The 26,150-nt window shown below is 38.2% G+C and overlaps 1 protein-coding gene across 1 annotated transcript in view; it reads left to right on the plus strand.

Moving 5' to 3' along the window:
- The window catches only part of COL28A1 (collagen type XXVIII alpha 1 chain), a 142,512-nt gene that overhangs the window by 19,896 nt on the left and 96,466 nt on the right, over positions 1-26,150 (plus strand). The window contains exons 8-11 of the mRNA XM_054563975.1: positions 4,920-4,946; positions 8,974-9,018; positions 11,835-11,879; positions 12,969-13,022. Of these exons, the coding sequence (XP_054419950.1) occupies positions 4,920-4,946; positions 8,974-9,018; positions 11,835-11,879; positions 12,969-13,022 (171 nt within the window). The remainder of the gene's footprint in view (positions 1-4,919; positions 4,947-8,973; positions 9,019-11,834; positions 11,880-12,968; positions 13,023-26,150) is intronic.

Below are 26,150 nucleotides of genomic sequence, written 5' to 3' on the forward strand. Positions count from 1 at the left end.
CCAAGACATATCATAATTAAAATAGCAACACTTAGACAAAGAGAAAATCCTAAAAGCCACAAGACAAAAGCAAGTAGTTCCCTAAAAGGGAACACAAATTAGACTCATCTGATTTTTCAACAGAAACATCTCAGGCCAAAAGGGAGTGGCCTGAAATATTCAAGGTGATAAAAAGCAAAGACCTACAACCAAGTCTACTTTACCCAGCAAGGCTATCATTTAAAATTGAAGGAGAAATAAAGGGCTTCCCAGAAAAGGAAAAGTTAAAAGAGTTTGTTGACACCAAACCAGTACTGCAACAAGTGTTAAAGGGCTTGCTTTAACAAGAAGAAGAAGAAGAAAAAGAGAAAGGAGAAAAAAAAAACCCAGAGGAAAACAGTCAACACTAAAAGAGCACTACATACTTACCTATAGATAATCACCTTAAATGTAAATGGCTTAAATGTTAATGTTCCAACCAAAAGACAGGGTAGCTTAAAGGATAAGAAAATAAGAACCATATATATGCTGCCTCCAAGAGATCCATCTCAGATCGAAAGATACACACAAACTAAAAGTAAATGGGTGGAAAAAGATATTTCATGCAAATGGAAAGGGAAAAAAACCTGGGGTAGCAGTACTTATATCCAACAAAATAGACTTTAAAACCAAGGCTCTAGTAAAAGACAAAGAAGGGCACTACATAATGATAACAGAAATAATCCAACAAGAGGATATAACCCTAGTAAACATTTATACACCCAACGTAGGAGCACCTAAACATGTGAAGCACATCTTGATGGACATAAAAGGAGAGGTAGAGAGAAATACAGTCATAGTTGGGGATTTTAACACCCCACTTTATTTCAATGCATTGATCTTCCAGGCAGAAAACCAACAAGGAGACAGTGGCCTTAAACAACACACTAGATGAAACGGATTTAATTGATATCTTCAGAGCATTTCACTGCAAAGCAGCAGAATATACATACTTTTCAAGTGCATGTGGAACATTTTCTAGGATAGACCACATGTTAGGACACAAAACAACTCCCAGTAAGTTTAAGAAGATTGAAATCATATCAAGTCTATGCTCTAAACACAATGCTATGAAACTAGAAGTCAATCACAAGAGCACTGAAAAACATACAAAGACATGGAAGCTAAATAACATGATACTAAACAATGAATGGGTCGCATCAACAAAGAGATCAAGGAAGAAATCCAAAGACACCTTGAAACAAATGAAAATGAGGACAAAACAATCTAAAATCTGTGGGACAGAGCGAAAGCAATCCTAAGAGGGAAATTCATAGTATTACAGGCTTATCTAAAAAAAAACAAAACAAAAAAAAAACCAAGAAGAAAAAGCTCAATAAATGATCTGACTTTACACTTAAAGGAACTAGAAAAGAACAACAAACAAAGCCCAAAGTGAGTAGAAGGAAGGAAATAATAAAGGTCAGAGTAGAAATAAATGAAACAGAGTGTAAAAAAACAGTATCAAAGATCAAGGAATCCAAGAGCTGTTTCTTTGAAAAGATAATCAAGATTGACAAACATTTGACCAGTCTCATCAAGAAAAGAGATGACCCAGATAAATAAAATCAGAAATGGAAGATGAGAAATAACAACTGACATCAAAGAAATACAAAGGATTGTAAAAAAAATACTGTGAACAACTGAAAGCCAACAAACTGGACAACCTGGACAAAATGGATAAATTCCTAGAAAGATACAATCTTCTAAAACAATCAGGAATAATCAGAGAATCTGATTAGGCAGATTACACCTAGTGAAATTCAAGCAGTAATTTAAAAAACTCCCCAAAATCAAATGCCCCGGACTGGGTGGCTTCACAGGTGAATTTTAGCAAACATTCTAAGAAGAAGTAACAGCTCTCCTTCTCAAACTATTTCGAAAAAATTCAAGAAGAGGGAAGCTTCCCAAGCTCATTTTATGAGGCCAGCAGTATTCTAATTTCAAAATGAGATAAAGATACTATAAAGAAAGAAAATTACAGACCAATATCTCTGATGAATAAAGATGCTGAAATTCATAACAAAATATTAGCAAACCTAATACAGCAATGCATCAAAAAGATCATACACCATGCTCAAGTGGGACTTATTCCGATAACGCAAGGCTGGTATGACATTCACAAATCAATAAATGTGATTTACCACATAAACAAAATGAAGGATTAAAAGCCACATGATCATATCAATAGATGCAGAAAAAGCATTTGATAATATCCAGCAACGATTTATGATAAAGTCTTTCAGCAAAGTGGGAATAGAGGGAACATAATAAAGGCCATCTATGACAAACCCACTGCTATCATCATACTCAATGGCAAAAACTAGAAGTGTTCCCCTTAAGATCCGGAACAAGATAGTGATGTCTACTTTTACTTCTCTTATTCAACATAGTACTGGAAGTCCTAGCCACAGCAATCAGACAAGAAGAAGAAGAAATAAAAGGCATCCAAATTGAAAAGGAGGAAGTAAAACTGTTTTTATGTGCAAGTGACATGATAATTGTACATAGAGAACCCCAAAGATTCCACCAAGAAACTACTAGAACTGATAAATTAATTCAGCAAACTAGGAATAGAATACAAAAATTAATATCCAGAAATCACTGGCATTTTTATATGCCAATAACAAACTAACAGAAAGGGAAATTAAGAAAACAATCCCATTCACAATTGCTTCAAAAAGAATAAAATACCTAGGAATAAACCTAACCAAGAATGTAAATGGCCTGTTCTCAGAAAATTATAAGACACTGAAGAAAGAAACTGAAGAAGAGACAAATAAATGGAAGCACATATCATGTTCATGGGTAGGAAGGAATATCATCATTAAAATGTCCATACTGCTGAAGGCTTTCTATAGATTCAATGCAATTCCTATCAATATTCCACTGATGTATTTCACAGAACTAGAACAAATATTTCACAAATGTATATGGAACCACAAATGGCCCTACATAGCAACAGTGATCCTGAGAAGGAAAAACAAAGTTGAAGGAACATGCTTCCTAATATCAAACTATACCATATGGCTATAGTAATCAAAACAGCATGGTACTGCATAAAAACAGACACATAGGTCAACGGAGCAGAACAGAGAACCCAGAAAAAAACCTACACCTTCATAGTCAATTAATATTTGACAGAGGAAGCAAACACATACAATGGGCTAAAGATAGTTTATTCAATAAATGGTGCTGGAAAAAGTAGACAGATACATGCAGAAAAATGAAACTAGGCCACTTCTTTACACCACACATAAGAATAAACTCAAAATCGAATGAAGACCTAAATGTTAGACCTGACACCATAAAAATCCTAGAGGAAAACATAGGCAGCAAAATCTCAGACATAGCTGATAACAATATTTTTTCAGATACAGCTTCCCAGGTAAAGGAAACAAAATTTTAAAAAAAATTTGAAAATGGGACTACATAAAACTAAAAAGTTTTTGCACGGCAAAGGAAACCATCAACAAAATAAAAAGACAACCCACAGAATGCGAGAACATATTCACCAATACATCTGAGGGGTTAATATCCAAAATTTATAAAGACTTACAAAACTTAACACCAAAAAAACCAAATGGCCCAATTTAAAAAATGGGAAAAGGACTTGAATAGATACTTCTCCAAAGAGGACATACAGATGGCCAATAGACATGTGAAAAGATACTCAATCTCAGTAACCATCTGAGAAATGCAAATGAAAACCACAATGAGATACCATCTCACACCTGTCAGATTGGCTGTCATCAATAAATCAGCAAACAAGTGCTGGCCAGGATGTGGAGAAAGGGGAACTCTTTTGCACTGTAGGTATGAATGTGGACTGGTGCAGCCACTGTAGAAAGCTGTATGGAGATACCTCAAAAAATTAAAAACAGAACTGCTTTTTGACCCAGTGATCCCACTTCTGGGAATATATCTGACAGAACCCAAACCACTGACTCAAAAGAACATAAGTACCCCTATGTTCATTTGGTGAGAAATGTTATTTCCTCCCTGAAGTTTTCCTTTTTACCATTTGTAAAAAAAGTCACACACAGAACAAAATTTTGTAGACAAACTCACATGTAACTGCAAGTATAGCTTGTCTATTCCACTGGTTTCTCCAGCCCACTTAAAATATGTCTTACAATTCTATTTTCATACTTGAAAACCACAGCTGTATGCAGAAGACATGAAATCCTATTTGAGAAGGACTTGCTGTCCCTTAAAGTTGGTAACCTCCCAGTCCCTTTAACACTCAGTATTGTGTTACTTAAAGGGCATATGTGCAGCATCACAATGGAGACGGCTGTGCAGGGGTTCCAGGAGTGACACAGAATAAGGAGCAGGCACTCAGGCCCTTTATTTAGCACAAGATAAAATATAGTAACTTAAAGGTCACTGCTTCATTAGAATTGAAAAAGAACCTTTCATTTTCTTGATATTTACATTCTACCTGAATCTGAAAGGAGGACCATAAAGAATATAAATATTTACATACATTTTAAAGGACATTATCCCAGATCATTCCCAAAGCCAATTCTCAGCTAAGATAATTCATAGTTTAGAAGTCAATACAACCATTTTGAGAGGACAATTATAGGTCTTCACTTCTACAGTGAGGTTCAGTTTATAGCTTTTCCTTCAGCTTCAGGCCAAAGGGCAAGAAATTGGGTTTGAAAAAATACCTAGTACTAAGAACAGAATGTAATAAAAGGAAAAATAGACTTTTTTTCTTTCTCCCTAGTAAATGTACAGTCCCTAAGTGCAAAGTGAAATAGCCTACGTATACATGGTCTTATTTTCCAAGACGGTACTGATACGTTTTGTTATAAGTGAAAAACATCAAATATTTCCTCCAACTATGCCTTCTAATATCATATTTTCTTTTTCTTTTCTTTTTTTTAAATTAGGGAATTCCTGGGTACAAGGGTGAGAAGGTAAGTTTGTAAAAACCAATAGACTAGAATTCCAGAAAGAAAAACAAAAATATCACTGTATTTATGTACTGAATAAAAGTTATTTTTGTAAGTCTGGATTCCCTAATTCACTAATATACTCTAAGCTCTATTGATACAACATAGTAATATAACTTATGATATGGGTGTGTATTGTAAGAAACCCTGAGGTTACTAAGCTTGGTATCCAGTTTCCCTGGGCTCTGTAAAAACGAATAGAAAACCTGAACTTAACAGCCATGCGTCACACATATCCAGACTAAAAATTACCAAGTACAAATGGAGGCAGGAATACTGCAATAACTTTGTTCCTTTGGTGCTTAATTTCCTATACAACCTAGACAGCCAACCCTCTTAAAAGAGGATTTATCCTGGTTAAACAGTGTAGAACCACTGACTTCCTTCAGTTAAGCATCTGGGTAGAGATTGTAGGGGGACAGTAAATCTGACAAACAAACAAAAGGAATGGGTTTGTAGATTATTTGCAAATTACAAATTAGGAAGCTGATCAAACTAATTCAAAAGAAATTAACATCCTGATTCAAAAGAAATAAACAAGTTGAACGGGAACTCAGGAACCTTTGTGAGTGCTCAGTGGTTCATTAATGTCGTCACTATTCTATGATCAGATTTTCTCTCTGAAATCTGAAGAGGTCCCTGCCATCCATTCTGTCCTACAGGCGGTACAACCCTCAGACCTGGGCAAGAGGCCTCACTTTAGGGGGTCCTGCTCTGGGTCTCCTCTGCCCCCCACCCCCAAGCGAGGATTTACAGGACAAGACGCCTGTGCCCGCTGGGCCTAAATCATGCTTTGGGTAACCAAGACCCCAAATGTCCCTGCAAAATGACCTGAGCCTGCTTTGAGGACATACACACACCTCTTTCCCATGTCCCCTTCTTCCCAGGCCTGAGAGGGAACCAAATGGAAGCTGTTTGCTCTGGGAGCAGGGGGCCTGGAGGCAGCTGTGCTGTGCTGGCGGGGCACCTTCGCTGCACGCACTCACAGCCTCTCTTGCTGTGGAAGGAGCCAGAGGTGGGAAGTGAGGCGGAGCCGGGCTCTAGGCTGGGGCTGTACTCCTGCATGGGCCTCTGAGGAGTCCCCAGATTCTTTAATTTTTAAATTTCCTTTCAAGGTTTATTTGTCAAGAAAGGAAGCTAGAACATGACTAGTGTATTAGCTCGATTTATCACTTTCTGCTATTTAGATTCACAGTATGTGGGCCTCTGCTAGCACTCATCCCTCAGCTCTGCAAATATGAGGAGTAAACCTTCCTATGGAAAAATAAATATATCCCCAATCAAGGGGAAGAGTGTAAGAAATGCCACGATTCTGCCCTTAGCCACAAGGACCCGGGCAGATCAACCTCTTGGAGTGTCTATTTCATCATCCATATGGAACTGGATTAATACAGGCCCCCCCTAATTCTCACAGAATCGAACGGGACAATGATGTGACAATGCATTCTAAACGCTTTGCTGGCCTGTAAATGTAAGGTGCTATTAGGAAGAGTCAGGAAATACATGATAATATGTGAAAGTTAAAAAAGTCCCATGATTGCAAATTTGTCATATATATATATATAGTTGAGAAAAATTATGAGTGCCCCCCATCTTGATTTATACGATGAGCTAATCATCAACAGCAGGAAGATATATGTATTTCATATGTATAAGAAAGTATTCATGGAAACTTATAGACTCATTGGAGGAGATCTCACTTGGAACATATAAGCTGTCAGAGAGAGTGACCCTGGCCCTGACCTTCAAGCCAGGATTTCACCAGGAGCAGCAGCAGCAGGGGTCAGAGGCTGGGAACAGAGCTAATCTGTTCATAGCTTTCTGAAGCTCTTGCTCCCTGGAACTGTCATTGTGGCCATTTCACAGCAATTAATGGGCCTACCAAAAAGAAAACACTTTTGCAGAGGCCAAAAACACGAGCACAATATTTTCTTTGATGAGAATCTGCCCCCACCCCAAACAAATGCTGTTTCTCAGGACCCCATAACTAACACATCTGTCAGGACTAATGGAATGTGAATTCTGGCCAACATGATTTTGAGTGTATTTATGGTACTTTTCTGTTTAATATTTTGGTGGTTGACTCATTTTATTCCCATCCAACATTATTACATTAATTGCTTTCTCATTGATTCTTCATGAATGATTTTCCATTTGCATTCAGAAATAAATGTTCAGCTTGTTCTAAGGGAAAGCTCAGTTTTTCCTGGGTTGGTTTGACTCACATGATATGGAGAAGAATAGGTTGCTTTTGAACAGAGGCATAGCTGGATGGAAGAATTGCACCTCCCTCTTCCCTGCTCCCATGCCAGCAATGCCCTGTGCAGCACTCAAGGCACAAATGTCAAGTCAGTGGGAAGTAACTTGCAGACCATAGCAGTGTGCTGCGTTCAGCTTTGGGTCGCTAATGAAGAACATGGGCCTGAGAGTCTACCAGACTCAGCTTGTGGTCCTGGGCCAATTACTTAATCTCTGAGCCTCATTTTCCTTATCTGTGAATGAAAATTGTATCGACCTTGCAAGGCTGGTGTGGGGATTAGCAATAATGCAAAAGCTTTGGCCCATACGTTGCATCCATAGTTGGTGGTTACAGTTGTGATTTTCCCTTCTTGGAGCAACGCTATTCAAAACGTGACCTGCAGGCTGGCTGTCAGTCTGTGAACTGTTTGTTGCTGCTGTGTGATGAAATAAAGCTTGCACCAGAATATAATTCCACTAGCTCACTAAGTACACTGTTTAGTTCAGCTGACATTTATTTTTCATAGCAAGACTTCCTTGATGAAGGAAGCAGGGCACTGACGTACATGTTAGTGCAAGTCCCTTTTGTCGTTGTGCAGTGGCATTTCTGAGTAGCATGCCTCAGAGCAGCACACAGGAAATACAGCAGCCGCAGAAGCAGAAACCGGTAGTGAGGGCACTGGACCAGGAGTCACTGGCTAGCAAGTACATTTAAGTAAACCATTTACCTCTCTCCAACTGAGATCGCTTATCTTAAAAATATGAATTGCTTTGAGGCTTAGAACATATATATGAAAGCACTCTGCAATTCGAACTTTAGTATTACTCTTCATTGATTCTGTTACATTTTAGTTCAATTTTTAGAAGTGTTAGAAGTCTGAGCAAGTTACTTAATCTTTTGAATCACAAAATTTCGGACTGCAAAACTGGGCAAATAATATCTACCTTATACAGTTAACGACAGATTAACCGAGATAATTTCTGTAAAATAACATTAATAAGAAAATGTGAAGTATAATGTATGTATTAGGGGTTTTTTTGTTTGTTTTTTAATGAATATTCCAGGAAAGGCAGTACAGTGGAGAATGAGGATGGAAAATACACAGCCTGCTGGCTCCCACGCCCCACTCTCCCTCACAGCAGATCCTGCTAAGTCATCAGTCCTCCTTTCCCTACCAAGTCACAACAGAGTCTCAGAATTTTTTCCTCACGTTCTTGAGGCAAAATCTACTGCTTGCTCAAAGTTGGCACTGGGGCTGGAGCACGGTGTTGTGGATACCATAGGGACTCTGAGACGGGGTGGACCTGAGTTCAGACTTCGATTCTTAGTAGCTCCATGATGGGGAGAAGTTATCTCATGGAGCTTAAGTTTTCTCATCTGTACAGCAAGAATTGTAAAACTGATCTCACTGGGCTGCACTGTGGATTGAACTAAATCACACACACAAAGGGCATATAATATATGGTAGATGGTCAGTAAACCTTAGCTTCTTTTCTTTTAATTTCATCCACCTCTCCAAAATGGTAAGCCTCTTAGGTGGTACCACTGATTTGATTCTATCAATTTAAAGATGACTTATGGATACAATTTTTCAGACTTTGATGCCCAGAGAACCCACAGGATCAAGGATAACATTCAGTGGAATCCATCACAGTGCTCCTGTCGTGAGATGCTGCTGGGAGTCTTTAAAAGAAAGCCTAACACTGAATGACTGCAAATGTCCTCTGATTTATTTTATTCTTCTATTTTTAGGGTATACGTGGAGAATGTGGTAAACCAGGAATAAAAGGTGACAAAGTAAGGAACATGTTTTTAAAATGCTAACAGTTGTGATCTTATGCGGCTGAGTTTCCTTAAGACTAAATGCCTGCTTCTATGAGTCTGTTTTTGTTTGCTTGCTTGCTTGTTTGTTTTATTTTGCTTTACTAGAGACCAAAGAGATGGTTACCAGAAGGGAAGGAGTGGGGCATGAGTGAAAAGGGGAAGGGGAACAATATAGTCAACAATATTGTGACAAGTTGACACAGTGACAGATGATTACTAGGATCAGTGGGGTGATCACATTGTAAGTTATAAGAATGTTGAACCCCTATATTGTATACCTGAAACTAATATAACCAATATAAGGTTGTATACCAACTCTACTTATTAAAAAACAAATAATTAAACAGTAGGAAATTCCTAGGATGCATTGTCCTGATCTTACTACTAAATTCAGAGAGTCATTGGCTCAATTTTCTCATCAGTAAAACACGAAGCAGAAGATAAAGCCATACCTAACTTCAAGTAATAGTGTCCCCAAATGCCTTTCTTATGTTCCATTAAGACCTTGCTTTGTGATCTGCTAATCTTTCAGGTCAGGCCTACTGAATGTTATGGCGGAAAGAATAATTTAACCATCAAAAAGTCAATTCAAGCTCCACTGGGAAAAAGTGGGATTGTTTTCTAGGTGTAAACACTGAGACCAAGCACTTCCCAAAGCAGAGTGAAGAACTCTATGAAATAAATTAATGAAATAGTTATAAATAGTGTGGCAGAAGCGAACACAGATAAAAGTTCGAAATTTTGAAAATCTAGCAAGCTACAGACTATTGAGGAGGGATTTACTTTTCATTAAAAAATAAATATGAATAAATTATTTAAAATGGAGACAATATTACATATGTTAAGGAGTTCCTTAATGGACCAGACATACAGAGTGCATTTGAAATATAATAATAAAGGGTCAAAAAAAAAAAAGCACAGAGTAAAAGCGGTTTTCATTACAGTTAAAAACTATTAAGAGCAGGCACTAAGACACGAAACTCTTCCAATATTTATGTTTTAATTATGGCAGAGAGTCAAGGAAAGAAAATGAGGCAGAAGGTGAAAAGGAAAGGATAAGATAATGATAGTGGCCCGTGTCAGTAAACGCTTGAGACTTTCTGAAAGCTTTTTAACTGCTGCAGAGTGAAAGGTCAGGTGGGTCCAACAAAATGTAGGCTTGGTAATTATCTCTGGGCAAAATGGAAAGTATGATAATGAATGGATTCTTCCTGGAAGATAACTGAAAATGAGAGGTGAACTTGGGTTCAAAAATATAGGAAGGACACATACAGAACGGGACAAAAATGATAATTAACTGGGAACAGTATTTGAAACAAAAGCGGCTGACAAAGAGTTAGTATCATATTTCATTGACTAAGATGCCAAGGATTGTTAAAGGCCCTATTGTATTCTGTGCCAAAAAGAAAGAAAAAAATATTGTTAATTATAAAGATGCAATTGATTATAAGATGTACCCCAAAGTCAGAGAAGTAAAAATTTGAAAAATGCATGTCTAGAGTCAATTAAATAATAGTCCTTGACATGAAGCGAATTTATATAAATTCATAAGCAAAGCATACAAAGAATCAGAAAACCCAAAAAAGAAAATATAAATGGCTAATAAATGAATAATATTCAATTCATTAGCAATCAGATAAGTTAAATTAGAACATTAAAATATTATTTCACCAATCAAATCAGCAAACACTGAAATAATATGTAATATTTAGTGTTGATGGGGATTCTATAAGATGAAGATGTGCCCTCTCGACCTGGGTAGTGAGAATGGAAATCTGAACAAACTTTATTGAGGAAAATTTCATATTTCCTTACCATAAAAGATGTGAGAGACAAAAGAGAATGAGAGAGAATCTTAAAAGCTTATTTTCTGTCTCTGTCTCAGGCAGCCTCTTCTAGGAAATTATCCTTAAGAATGAATTGGAAGTTGGACAAAGATGTATACATAAAGGCTGTTTTTATAACATTATTTAAATAGTGATCATCAAAAACAATTTAAATGTCCAAACTAGTGGAATAAGAAAATCATAATAGATTCATATTTTTTAATATTATTCAGTTTACTAGGAGTTATTAATGACATAGAAAAATATTTTTGATACAACAGAAGACCAAATAAGTAGGATATAAAATTGTATATACACTCTGATCAAATTATTTGAAGAAAAATGGATTGGGAATAAAAGTGGATGAAAATATGCTAATAGCAGTGTGTAGAAACACATACAACAAAAGCAGGAAAAGAAGTAAAAATCTGAGAAAAGAGATCCTAGATTATATTGCACTCTAATAAAAATACTCTGAAGAGTTTCCTAGTCATGAAACATACTGAAATATTTTCTGCTAGAAGTGTGTGAGGTATATTCAGTGTTTTTGCCAAGTTCTGTGTGTTGAAGGCAGGCAAAAGAGCAGTCTAGACATCAGAGAAACTCACTAAATGAATTTAACTGACATGACCTGGTTGGAAGAAAACAGTATTTCGCCAAAGTTTACTGCTTTCTAAGGAATTTTAAGAAACCCTTTACTTTGATCAAAATGTCAATATATAGGCCAAGAACTTATATTTAATATTATGTTTTCATGGAGTTTGTTTGCTAAAGGGACATTTGACCTCCATTTGACTTGTTAATTAGGATCATTTCATTAACAATGAATTTGTTGACTTAGATGTGTGGATAACCAAAGAAGACTGGCTATTACTGAAAACATATTCCCTTCTCTTCCACCTAAAATTATTGCACTTTGAAGGTGGATATTGTAAGTGACTTACCATTAATTTTTTTCCACAGGGATCCCCAGGGCCCTATGGGCCAAAAGGACCCAGAGGACCTCAGGTAAGGAGGCTAAAACCAAATTGAAATCTGGACTATACTCACCTAGGGAGCTTCTAAAATCCATTTGTCCACTCGCACCCCCTACCAATTCAATCGGAATGTCTGGGGACTGGATCTAGGTATCAATATTTTTGAAGACCCCTAAGTGACTCCCATGTGCAGCCAAGTTTGGAAACCACTACCCTAATGTTTTAATGACTAATCAGGCTCCCTAAAGATCGGTACCAGCAGCGGAGTCTACTTAGTGAGTAGTCAATGGGATAAAAGTTTATAAATTAGAGTCTAGAAAGACAGCTAAAATCCAAGGAATGAAAAGCAGAATGTTCTGTAAAAGCAGAACAGTTAGTTCTTGCAGTGCTACCAAAATGTAGTTGGAAGAGTTACGCATTTTGTCTAAATTAAATATTTGTGTTGTTTTGTCACTATAAGTAGTTGATGCTCAGTAAAATGGAATGATTCTTTAAGGTATTTATTTAAGTTAGACATATTCCATAGATTAAAAAATAATAATTTGGATGATTTTTGTCTAGTCTGTGAATTTGCCTCTTCCACAGTTATAATGCGGGGGCGGGGGGGTTGGTATGTGAAGAGTTGACTTCAGTATTTCAAAAAGTTCTTCTGAAAATGATATTTTACCCAAGATTTCCTAGATAGCATCTAGTTAACCATCAAGTCCTTCCCTCTGGCCTGGAATTGTGCCAATGTCGGACAGTCACTCTGCCCATTACAGGGCCATTGGAAGCTCCAACTTTCAGTTACAGATGACTGAGATATTTTTTTAAAAGTCGTTTATTTGAAATCTTTCAAAAAAAGGGTCCAGTACAGAAATAAGGTTGGAAACACAGGCTTAGAAAACAAGCACCTCATTAATAATGTTTACTCTCTCAGCTTAAGTACTATTTTAGAAACTGGTTTTTTTTTTGACACAAGGCATTTTATCTCATTCCATTTCTCAATCCCCTGTAACCACAATTTAGCTGAATTATGGCCTCAATTCTAACTCTGGAACCTCTAGTGGTCTTAATGAATGATTCATTCCTGCTGGACCTTTGTACCCAGGACTAATTCTTGGTTTTCATCTTGGAGCAGGGCATTAGTGGACCTCCAGGGGACCCAGGCCCGAAGGGATTTCAAGGCAACAAGGTAATCCTATTTGGGGGGTAAAGATGGGCAAAGTACCTTTCCCCTAGTGAGCTATGGTAATGAATGTTTTTATTAGGCAGAAGTCAATGGACTCTTTCCGGAAGTATCTTTGGCAATGCAAAATAACCTGCCAGCGTATACATAGAATAGAGTTCAAGTACCTGTAGGAAATCATTAGCATAGTTTTATCATTTATTATTATATTATTCAAAGGGGCCATTATTAAAAATAAACCATCATCAGAACCTTTGCAGTGTTTCCTTTTGGACTTGTACCCTTTAGTTGTTGTATGACTCATAAGAAACTGCTAAGTAGTAATAAGTAACTCAGTTCAAATGACTCTATTTCCTACATGTAATGCCAACTCAATATACAGTTCAGAAGGGAAGAGAATATATAACTCCTTTAACAAAAGAAATCAAGCTTTTTTTTTTTTTTTTTTTGGTTTTTTAACAGAGGTATAACCTCGGTCATCAGTTCCATGCTTATAATGTCATTCCACAGATAACCAGGCAAGACAGACAGGGCAGGGTGAAGGAGAGCCAAGTAGAACCAAAAGATGCAACAAGAGGGATCTGTAAAAGACGCTTCATACGGCTCTGTTTTCCAATGTGAATGGCCATTAATTTGCCAAAAACAAGCCTTCCAGTTCCTTTTTAAGTCTTCTCAATGCTTAGTAAATTTCATGGATACAGTAAACACTCAAAAAATGGAGTTGAGTTAGTGACTGGAGATCTGTGGAAATTATGGCGGTTATAACTGTGGAGAGTGCTGTCCCCAACGGACCCTAGATAAAGCCAATGTTTTAAAAGTGCTATTAAATTTAAGTTGTGGGGTGTAGTTGGGCAACTTGAGTCAGAGGAAAGGAGTGACAAGAATAGTATTTTTAATGACATGTGTGATTCCTCAGGCCACTTTTAATTGGCAAATTAAACTAGAACTGGCTTCTCCACAGGAGCACGCTTCAGCTTCATCTGGGGAAGGTGTCATCCCCACTCACTGCCTGTGATTAACTCTCTCTGGGGAAAGAAATGGTTCTTTTGCACACTAAGTAGAAGGTTTTTAATAAAATTGCTTTGGCTGTCGGTAAAATCCTGGAACAAGAAAAATATATTTTGATAGTTCATGCTTATTTCTAGAATTCTTCATTTACTTAAGATGTTAATTTTCATTTGTTTGTGAACGAGAGGCTTAAAATCAGGGTTCAGGGTTGGAGATTGCAACAGTAATGGAATTATAGAATTCTTGAGCCGCCAGGGATATTAGAGATCACTTTGGCCAAAGTTTTCAACTTTGAAAATGAGAGCATCTGCAGACCTAATGGCTGCCTGAGGCAGAGGCAGAGCCAGGCCCCCCTGCTCTGCCAGGCATCTGCGGAAGTGCTGGGCTGGGGGCAGAACACGTGGCTTTGGGGGGTGGCCGGTGGCAGTCCATAAAGTAGTGCCATCACTTGATCATTTCTCTTTATAGATCATATAATTACTGCTAAGGTTTTTCTTTTTAAATAAATTGATTTCAACAAAATTTAGCTTTTCACCCACCATGTACTGATTCTTAGAAAGAATAAATAACAAAGGGTGAAGTATTTGAGGGAGCCTGTAATTTGCTGACATAATAACACTGCATGCTTGCCTTTCACAATGACATCATAAAAGGAGTTGCTGTGTCAAAAGCATTTGAGGACTTCATTCGTTTACAAAAAGGCCTCTCTTAAAGTTTTTTTAAAATTGTGGTAAAAGATATATAACATAAAATGACGACTTTGATGTTAATCACAAGTTTCACTGCCAGGTGAACACATAAAATTCATTGCCATTTGAAAAGACTAAGTTCACTGTGAATTTCGAGAGCATGTTCAGCATTGTTGGGGGAAAGTGAGGTGGGAATGAGCTTCTCTTTGTCTCTCTAGTTTTATTTCTGATTTAAGGTCTCAATTGTAGTAAGAGTCTCTTGACTCTTAATGTGAGATTGTTACTAATTTCTACTTGTCTTTGGATCAGAGATTTATGTCACATTGGTCATTTTTTGTTTAATTTTATACATTTATGAGTGTATTATATTAAGAGTCAGGTTTCAGCCCTGGCTGGTGTAGCGCAGTGGACTGAGTGCCAGCCTGCAAACCAGAGGGTCACTAGTTCAATTCCTAGTCAGGGCACATGCCTGGGTGTGGGCCAGGTCCCCATTTGGGGGTGTATGAGAGGCAACTGCACATTGATGTATCTCTCCCTCTCTTTCTCCCCCACTTCCCCTCTCTCTGAAAAACAAACAAACAAACAAACAAATAAGTAAATCTTTTAAAAAAATAAAATAAAAATCAGGTTTCAGGGAATAAGTTCATTTTGCACCCCAGAGTGTACTTCAAATTTCTTAAAGACTCAATACGCTATTTCCCTCAATCTAAAAATAATGTTGTTTTATAGTGATATTTCTTTTCGTCCATTACCATTTTATTAGAAAAATGTTTTTTGAAAAATTGCTATTGCAATTTGTACAAAACAGTATCTAAAGTCTAGTAATTCTGTGTTTTCTAATGGGCACAGGGAGGGTTATTTACTTTAAAATTTTTATAATAAAAGATAACACTTATATATTGATTATCTACAGATACAGTTGTAAATGGTCATTTAACCTACTACTACCTTTTGAGGCATGCTGTCTTCTTACCCGAAGGTTAGGTACAGGTCAGGCTACTGCACAGAGAGTTTAAGCAATGGGTCTGAGTCTACACAGCGAGTAAGAGACAGAGTCAGGATTCAAACCCAGGCAGTCTGGTCTTAACCACCATATTATATTTATCTCCTCAGGAAGTTGCTCAATTTCCTGAATAGTCAACCTGTGGTAAATACATTTCTTTTGGGTAGGATGGAAGTTGCATCTGTCTCACTTCTAATGTACTCTGGCTGGAAGCATCAGCCTGTCAAGTAGCACCTTTCTACTTGGTTATAAAGCTTATCTGGAAATACAGGAAAAGGAGACAGGGAATTGTGTGGGGAAAAAGAAACCAGTAGTGTGCTCTTTCAATTATTTTGCTTCTTACAAGACCTTATAATAGAAACCCTTAGACCTGTAACATTTGTGAATATTCCATGAGAGTCTCTAATGGGGTCTGCCTCTGTCCCTAAATTTATCAATGGCCTCTCTCATGAACTGCAATCCCATTCTGTTGCTCTAGTGGTTGGATTTTCTTCATCAAAGGGTTTGCAGTAAAGGTGGCCAAAGAACAAAAGGAAAAAAATAGCATGGGACAAATCAAGAAAAAATGTGACTCTGGCCTTGCTTCCACAAATTCTTTCTGCCCTTAATATTTCCCACATGTAAAGTAGCTCCTATTTTGCCCTGGATGCCCTTGTTTCCTTAGAAACAAAACATAGATGTTCCTCACAAGGAAGCCTTGGCTCTGAGGGCACCTCAGCCTCTCTCACATATGAGGGCCACGCAGTGGCATTCCTGAGGAGGACACCCCATCCGCCTCTATATCAACCGGAATTATAACCATGTAAGTGCCCAGGAGAACTTATCCCTAGGATGGAACGGAAAGTGTGACTAAGGAAAGAGCACTGCATTTTCTCTCAGGGAAGGCTGAGTGCCTAAGAACCCTGTGCCGGCTTCCAGGGGCTGCCGTGGCGGCTCAGGTTGCAGTCACATCTGGCCATGGACTGGGCCCTTTAAAAACTGGAAAGAATGGCTCAAGATTGGCAGGACTTTCAAATCACAGAGGATAAATTACCAAAATTGATTTTGAACAAATAAGCACAGAAGGCTGGGTGGGCAAGCCCACATTAGGTAAGTTTTGCCATTTCTTGTTGTTTTCCTTAGGTTACATCTGAAGGGTATTTTTTTCTCAAGTCTCATGCACATTGGCTCTTTCTGAGACCCTCTTTGTGTTCCTGGAAGGAGAGACAGCTCATTGTGGCTTGACCAGGAGACAGGTTGTGACCCTTTGAAGGCTTCAGTGCTAAGACAAAGGACACTCGGAAATCGCCCTGATGTATTTTCCCAAGGCAAAGTACCACATGTTAATCTCCAATTTAAAAGTACTGTGATATTAAGATTAATTTATCTTAATAGATGAATCGCCTCCCTTTTCTAACTTCTTCCATTGTTTTACTCTCAGATGTTCATGTATTTCCTACAGGGTTTTCTCCCCTGTAAGTGTTTTTCTCTTCACTACATTCAAGTACAAAAAACTCAAAGTCCTCTTATGTGTGAGACTTGGCCTTACCTTACATTCAGTTTAATTTCTGAGATGTTAAGAAAATCCATAGAAAAACGTCACCAGTCTGGTCCAGTTTAACAAATTGGATATGGTCGGGGTAAATAAATAATCTCCAGTGTATTAAACATCCATCATCCATTGAAAATGAACAGAGGACCTAATAGTAATAAAAAAACCCCAAAAACAAACAAAAAAAACCACCAAAAAAAACCCCACAACCTGTGTTTCAAGAGGACTAGAGAGGGCAAATTAGGCACTTAGAACACACCAGAGTTTTGCACCGCACCGTGGTTCTTAGACAACCTACTCCTCCTTTTCCAGCTTTGTCCAGCCTCCATGTTTTTTCATCCCATATTTTGAGGTTCCCAAGAGCAGTAGATATTTTTCAAGTAGCAGGAGAAATTAAGTAATAGCTAAATATACAGATCCTAAAATTAAAACTGTAAGCCTAGTAAACATCCCTGTACATCCTGTTTCCTTCAAAATGCTCTATGAAAAGAGGTTATTTTTAAAAAGAGGGCTGGCCTGGCCAGTGTGTCCCAGTTGGTTGGAATGCCATCCCATAAATGGAAAGGTCATGGGTTCGATTCTGGTCAGGGCACATACCTAGGTTGTGGGTTTAGTCCCCAGTTGGGGTGCATAGAAGAGGCAACCAATGGGTGTTTCTCCTTGCACTGATATTTCTTTCCCTCTCTCCCTCCTTTCCTCTCTAAAATCAAGAAGCATGTCCTTGGGTGAGTATAAAAAAAAAAAAGAGGGCTATTTGTCATACCTAAGCACAGCTACTAGGAATGCATATTCAGGTAATTTTGGTAGCTGGCAGTCTACCAATCAAGTTTTCTTTGAGATTCATGTGCTATGCCTTTATACATTGCCAGCCTTCTTTCTGGTATGAACTGTTGGCAGGAGAATTGGGCAACTATGTGCAAGCCTTTCACTGTTTTAAAGAAAAATCTAAAGCAGAAGATCCAGTGATAACAGGTCAGGACTGCCACAATCACATCTGAGAGAGAAAAAAAATTATATGTACCCTCGCATACATTTAAAATAAGCCAAATATAAGTATTTGTTGACTGAATGAGTGAAGGGTTTTAAATGGAATGAGTTGTGAACAATAGCATACTGAAGATAAAGGTCAAACAGGCAGGAGCCTAAGGAGTCAGTTGCTTTGTCAATTTTGATGTTTTTGGAAACCTTTGAGAAGGCAGTTTCAATAAATTGGGGAGATGACAATGGATTGTGGAAGGAGCCAGTAAGAAGGGTGTAAAAGACAGGAATTTTGACCATTCTTCTGACTTAGTAGGATAATAAAGAGAAACAGGACAGTGGTTGACACAAACCACCAGAAGCTTCTTGTGCATTAAATAATCTAATGTGTTACGTATACTTCCACTTTCTTCTCAGAGTAGCATAAAGACTCGAGACTTAATTTTATGTTCTTTAGAGTTCCTATATCAACTTAGAGTCTCATGTTTTTTATAATGTTAATATATTCATTAGAACAGAAAAATCATTGGTGAAGATTTAGTACAATAGTTTAAAAAAATACATTGTTGTTTTGGGAATTATTTAAATACTTGATTTGACTCAAAGTTATCTTAGTGGCTTTACTAGGTCAACCTACTAAATTTAATATTTCAATTGTGGTTTGGAAGTAGTTCAATACCAGAAATATGAACAACTGTGAAGAATTTTAAACTTTATCCATATTTCAGTTCCCACACAACTCAAACACCTAACAATTTCCTGACATTCTGATGCTGCTTTCAATCTCTACAAAATCATGATTTGCAATAGAATATAATCCCTTATAACTCAATGGGAGGTGAATCATACATGAATCAGTTGAAACATATGTGACATCAGCAATTCCTAGAAAAGAAAAATTAATCAAACAGAGCACTTTCTTTTTAAGTCCATAGCTCTCCTAACTGAATGACTATCTGTTTGGCTTCATATAAAGCATTTGAAGTAGAGGATAACGGAGCATGTCAGCTTTACCAGTTGTCCAAAAACAATAATGGGCCTTCTGCTTCAGGCTAACATCTCTGAATGAGGCCGTGATAGCTCAGTGAATAGCGCTGCAATGGGAAGAATCCTTTACAGTTTTAATTATAAATACCTGTTTAATGAAGGACCAGAATCCAGCTGCCAAACCATGTGACTGTTCTTCCTTCGGAGATGTCGAAGTCTAAATGCTATTTCTGTCCTAAGCCTATGATTAAAGGGAAAGAAGCTTTAGTAATCCAGCGATTCTTGTTGCAAAAAGGGCTTTGACCTACATGCACAGCTGCCCACGAGGACTCTAAATTAGCTTATTAACTCACTTGACATGAGACAACTGAAAGTGACAACATGAAGTGGCTGCCAGAACACGCAAGATGGCAGCCAATGGCTTCAGGGTAGATGATTTTCATTCCCAAATCTCTCACGCAGGTGGTTCTTGGCAGGTGGCATATACCCTGTGTGAATGTGTGTGCAGCTGTGTGTGCAGAAGCTGCTGAGGTAAAACTCTGACAGACTGAGAAACCAAGATGCTGCCAATATTTCCCACCAAGGCGCCGAGTCTAGCCCTCATGTCCAGTCAAGCTGGCACGCATGTGGGATAGAATCAGTCACTGCAATGTCTTTGGAGAGAAGTCAGAACTTTTAGAGAAAGAGTTAAATCATTGTCCTTAATTAGTTCAAGTTGCAATAGCAACATTGCAACAGGGAATATCAAGTTTATTCCAAGGATAAGGTAAAATACACATAACATAATATTTATCATTTTAACCATTTGTAAGTGTACAATTCAGTTGTGTTAAATACATTCACAGTACTGTATAACCATTACCACTCTCTATACTCAAAACTTTCTCATCATCCCAAAATAAACATTGTACCCTTTAAACAATAACTCCCCTCATTTCCTCCTGCCCCTAGTCTCCAAGGTAAGTTTTTAAGAAACATACCACTCTGTCATATGACCCCAATTTCTCTCCTAAATCAATGTTTTGTTCTCAAGTTTATGGAGAGGGTTCATCCTGAATGTGTCCCCGCAACTTACTTTGTGCTGGACGAGTCAAACAGTAGCCAACCAGAGTGTGATTCTTAAAAGCTCTCCTGATGGGCTATTGACTGCTCCCCTTTTGTAGGGAAATACCACACAATACCTTAGACTTTATTATATGTGATGAAGTACAACTTTCCAATTAGGTTGACCCATATGAATTGCCATTTTTGTAGGTCAAACATGGTTGGATATCGTCAATTATATGTACTTTAACCTAAAAGCAGTAAAGAAAATGAGTTAAAAGTTACTAAAATCTGGTACAAGAGTATAGTTTTAATTACATTGTTCTCCAGCTTTTTGCTATTTTGAAGTTTTTTCTTCTTTGGAAGGGACAAGTAGGTGGAGCATATGAACTGTGGTTTTCTCTCTTACCCAAGTAGAAGACATTCAAACAAGCCTGTAACTAGAGATTTAAAAATGATGGTGGTTCCAAGCTCAGTGCGGTGGGTCCACAATGGGCTTACACATATTAATTATATCTTGTGATCACAGTGGTGCCAGTCATAATTTATGTTACTTTTACCCCTTTCCCACTCATTCAGTGACAACCCTGATCCAGGGGAAGTGACATGTAAGTCAGCTTGTGTAGAGTATATTTCCTCTTGGCTTATGTTGCATTTCAAGATTCTTGGTTTTCATATGATGGCTTTTCAACTATGGGTAGATTGCAACTATCTGAATTTTGTGTTTTTCATCCTATAACAAAGATATGAATTTAGTCTGCAAAGAGATGGTTTTTGAAATACTTTAAGAACTGAAAAGCCCCAAGGGGCAGTTTGCATGGTGGTTAGAGCACTGTCTCTAAAACCAGACTCCTGGGTTCAAACGCAGCCTGCTATTGTAACAGCTCTGTGACATGGGCCCGTCACTTTTCCTCCCCATGCCTCCACTTTCTCATCCATGTAATGGGTTAGTAACAGTACCTACCTTTTAAAGTTGTTTTGAGGATTTTATGAGTTGAGTTAGTATATGTGAAGGACTTAGAATAGCACATGTTACACATTAAGTGCCATATATGTTGGCAATAATTATTAAGCAGTTAAGTACATTGACAACTCTTCTTTTTATTAATGTAGAATAAGTCTAGCTGGATATGTTTTCTAAAAATATACCTCTTATTACATACTTCCTCTCAAACAAGGGAAATTAGGGACTAAAAATTGAGTTTGATTTTGCAAGAATTTCTGTAAGTATTAGTTTCCTGTCCCCTTTTTCCTTTTTTTTTTCTTGACTTTTCCCCAGGCCTTTGTATACAGTCATCACTTCGCTGAGTTTTAGCTGAGGCTGTATCTTAGCCATACTTGCATCATTTTGCTCTTGCAAAATGTTCATTCATTCTTTACTTACATTTGGAAACTATGAGAATATTTGTCACAGGATAAAATATTTAAGCTGGTGCTACCCATTGTGTGGGAAATAATAACAAGCAGCTGCTAAAACATTTTCTAATGTTTAGAAAATCTCATGGTCTGATACATTGTTCACAATTCTATTACTCAAGAAATGGTAAAGTTCTGTCCTCAAAAATTTCCAAGAGTCTTGGACAATCCTTTATTATTTATTATCTTAGGGAAAGGAAGGATGTTGGCTTTGGTTAGAGCCAGAGCCAGGAAACAGGAGTGTTGGATTTCTCTAGCTGGATTTTTCCATACGGTGTAACCTTAGGCCATCTATTAGAATTTTATTACTCCTTCAGTTGGGAAAAAAAAAAAATGATTAATTGTATCTGGGTAAGTTTGCAAGAGTAACTGCATAATAGGTACTTCATGTCACTATGTAATTTATACACAGTTGCTCTTGATTGAAAACCTGAATAAACCACGAGAACTCCAGAGGAGCATTTCTAGACTCCCAACTTTCCCAGCCTAGAAAGGCTTCCTGTTTTGGTCACCACCAGCAGCCAGCACAGCGCCTGCTCCCTAGTTACTGCTCAGTAAATGCTGCATGGATGGTTGACTGAATGATACTCATTAGCTGAGCACTGAAAATACAAAACTGAGCAGAACCGTATGTCATCCTTGCCACAGTATAGGGGAGCCGTAATAACTAAACGCAAAGTTGCAATTATAAAGAATGCTCAGAAAAAGAGGAAAATGATGCTATCAGTGCCTCTGTAATAGGGATTTCACCTGATCAGAGAAGCCCTCCCTGAAGCCATACTGCTTAAAATAAGATCTGAAGGGTGAATCAGGATTGGCTAGGAAAACAGGGAAGCAAGAACATCCCAGATAGATAAAATAGTATAGGGGGCTCAGTTGGTTGGAATGTTGTCCCATGCACCAAGAGGTTGAGGGTTTGATTCCCAGTCAGGGCACATATCTAGATTGCGGCTTTGATCCCTGGTTGGGTCATGTACAGGAGACAACTGATTAATATTTCTCTCACATTGATATTTCTCTCTCCCTCCCTCTCCCTCCCTCTCCCAAATCAATAAACATATCCTTGGGAGAACATTAATAAAAATAGTATGTGCAAAGATCCTGTGGCATAAGGGAGCATGGCAAGTACAAGGAACTGAACAAAGGTCAGTGCTGCTAGGGTGCTATGTGAGGAAGAAACTAATAACAGATGGGACTGGAAAGGCCACAGGACCATAGTGCACAGGAGCTCACAAGCCTTGTAAGGAGCTCTGTCTTTATCCTAAGAGTGAAGGGAAAGACTTTGAAGGGTTTTACTCAGATTGAAATTAAAATCAAAAAGATTGCTGTGGCAGCAATGGTGGATGCGGGGAGATAAATTGGAGTGTGCTAGAGTGGGTACATGTAGAGAACTGAGGAATTTTGTTTTAGTCTGAGCAACAGCTGATATCGATTTGGGATAGACTGTAGAGACATGGTAGAGAATCCAGGCAGTAGATGGATTTGAGGGAGATTTAGGAGGCATACTGACAGACAAAGGCGGTGCCTCGCATACGGTAGATGAGGAAGTGAGAGCTGTCAAGAAGGACTCCTAGGTTCTGCTCTGACCCAGGGAGGGGTTGGGGTGCCTTGACCTAAGAGAGAGAATGCTGTGAGATGATCGTGTTCTGCAAGTAGAAGATCATGAGTTTGTCTTTGGGAATTATGAGTCTCTTTTAAAATTCTCTTTTCCTTGACTTCCTTTGCATTGTTTTTGTTAGCGCTCACTTTTTTTTTTTTGGCCACTTCTTCCCCAGCTTCCCACAGGACATCTCTGTGTTCTTTCCCTCCCGCTTCATGTAAGTGTTGGTCTCCTCCGTGGTTCTAACCTGAGCCTCCAGCCTCTTCAATCACTCTGAACCGGTGCTGCCCCATGTGAGGGCCAGTAGGGCTACTGAGCACTTGAAATGTGCCTCTTGCAAATTAAGATGTGCCCTGAGCGTTATATACACATAGGATTTCAAAGACATAGAATTAAAAATAATAAAAATAAAATCATTACTAAGATTGCTATATGATTATCTGTTGAAAGGGTAATATTTTAGATATATTGGGTTGAGTAAAACGTATTATTGCTTTCTCAATGTGGCCACTAGAAAATTTAAAATTACATTTGTGGTTCACTGTGTATTTTTAGCAGATGGAACTGCTCCAGACTGTGACCTATTGTCACCTCACTCCCGTCCACTTGAGCCCACATAACTGCTTACTGTACCCAGAACATTTCAAATCATTTTATGTCTCATATGCTCTCCCCTTCTGGAACTTTTGTTCCTTTTCTTTCCTACCAGATTAGATTTGATTCCTACTTCTTTGTTCAGAGCAAAGATCTCCTCTGCTACATGAAAATGTGCCAATTTCTTAAGGTAGAATGAAACATTTGTGCCTTGGAGCCTCACATGTTCGGTCAATATCTTTAGTATACCTAATTTGCATGCTCGTAGATTGTTTAATGTTCTTTTGTCTGTCCAGCCATGCTGTAGGTGTCTGAGAAGTGTGGTGCAATCCGATTTACATCTGTAGTTATGTACTCGGGTGCTCTCTGTCAGGCTGCTGCTCGAGGCAAGCCTGATGAATAACAACTGAATCTACACATGTTAAACCCATGTGACTGGTTATGACTTAGATGTTTTATGATAGTATCTTGAATCCCCTCAACAACCCTGTAAGGTAAATATAATTATCTTCATTTTGCATATGAGGGCCTTGCAAAAGCTCAAACTGTTAGTAAATTAAAGAGCTAGGATTCAGCTGCAGTGAACAACTCCAAAGCTATGCTCTTTCCTGTGATTTCATACACGCTGAAAAATAGATTTTAAAAAAGGAGATTATATTCCTACATCATAGCGTGGAAAAAATACCTATTTTCTAGGAGTGTTAAAAGATTAAATGAGATACTGTATATAAAGTGTCAAGGCAGTGCTTAGAAATAGTTGGTTTAATTAAACAGTGGTGGTCTTCAATCTTGAGGCCCACAGCACAGAGGTCCTTAGTCTCTGAGGGGGACTGAGGTGGCCCGCCAACTTCTGCGACGGCCCAGCACATGCTCACACACATTCCCACCTATACGCAGGCCAAGAGAAGCAGAGGCCTCCGGGGCACTGCTTTTACCCAATCCTCTTTGTACGTGCCTCTGATGGTTAGAGAGAGTGAAGTAGAAAAATGCGTAGTATTTGTGGCATTCAATCTGTATGTGTGTGTTGGTTAGGGGAGGAGCAAAAATAATAGCAGAAAAGGAATCAGGTCTGGAGTCTTCCTAGGGCTATACCGCTTTGGCAAATTCCTGGAAAATTATTCTGAGTAGCGTGCTGACTCTCCTCGTCCTGTTCTGTCTTACCCAACTGTAGCACTTTACAACCAGGACCACTTTTTTAGCTCCTCAGCAATCTTTGTAGGAAAGGGAAAGGGCAAGCAAGAAAAGGCAAATAATAATTGTAGGCCAACATTGGTCTGCAGGTCCTGTGTTGAGATTCTGGGCTCCTGAGAAATTAACTTAAGCATGTAAAATCCCTCTGTAAGCTTCAGATCTCTGTAATTTCCACAAAAAAGCAATATTAAGACATCTCTCAGTTGCTGCTGGTCCTTGACTAAGGCTAAAGGGAGCTTTTGGGTTCAAGAGTAAGACAGTTACTCCTCCTTTTGATTCTCCTGGTTTACACATTTCAAGGTAATGACTGAACCAACCTCTTGTGCAGAGCCAGAGGAAACTTTCACACCAACCTGTGCTCTTGTTTGTTTCAGATCAAGCATACAGGCAAGTACTAAGTAGGATAGAGCTTCCATAACTTAAAGAAATTTAAACTCTCTTCCAAAAATAATATATGTATTATTTAATATAATATTTAAGAGTCTTCTGATCCATTACAGAACCAATCTACATATATAGAGACAGGGAATAAATAGAATAAGGGAATTTAGGGCCTGTTGTTTTTGTTATTGTTAATTATTATTATTATTTTAATGGTATGTTTATCTCTCAAACTAGTCTTCGAGTTGAAGGACTATGTCTTAAACATCTCTGTATTTATGTCATTACTCCCCTCATAGCAAGTACTGTACTTGGTGTTTATTTACTGAGTAATAGAAACAGACACCCACGTGCAGTATGTAATTGACAAGGAGATTCCAGCTTGAGTGGACAGCACAAGACGCTGTAAGGAAAAGAGTTTCTTTGAAGTAAAAACCTAGGAAACTGAACATTCCCTAGCACTTAAATCAAACTTTGAGATTAAGAGAACAACTTGCCCTGGCTCGTGTGGCTCAGTTCACTGGAGTCTCGTCCCCTAAGCGAAAGGTTGCTGGTTTGATTCTGGGTTGCAGGTTTGATCCCAGGTCTGGGCGCATGTGATCCGCAGTCTGGGCATGTAGGAGAGGCAACCAATTGATGTTTCTCTCTCCCTTCCTCTCCCGCTTCCACTTTCTCTAAAAGCAATGAAAAAATGTCCTTAGGCAAGGATTAA

Source organism: Pteronotus mesoamericanus, unplaced genomic scaffold (assembly GCF_021234165.1).
Source record: "Pteronotus mesoamericanus isolate MK-2021 breed Mesoamerican mustached bat unplaced genomic scaffold, CSHL_Meso_final scaffold_85, whole genome shotgun sequence".
Taxonomy (NCBI): domain Eukaryota; kingdom Metazoa; phylum Chordata; class Mammalia; order Chiroptera; family Mormoopidae; genus Pteronotus; species Pteronotus mesoamericanus.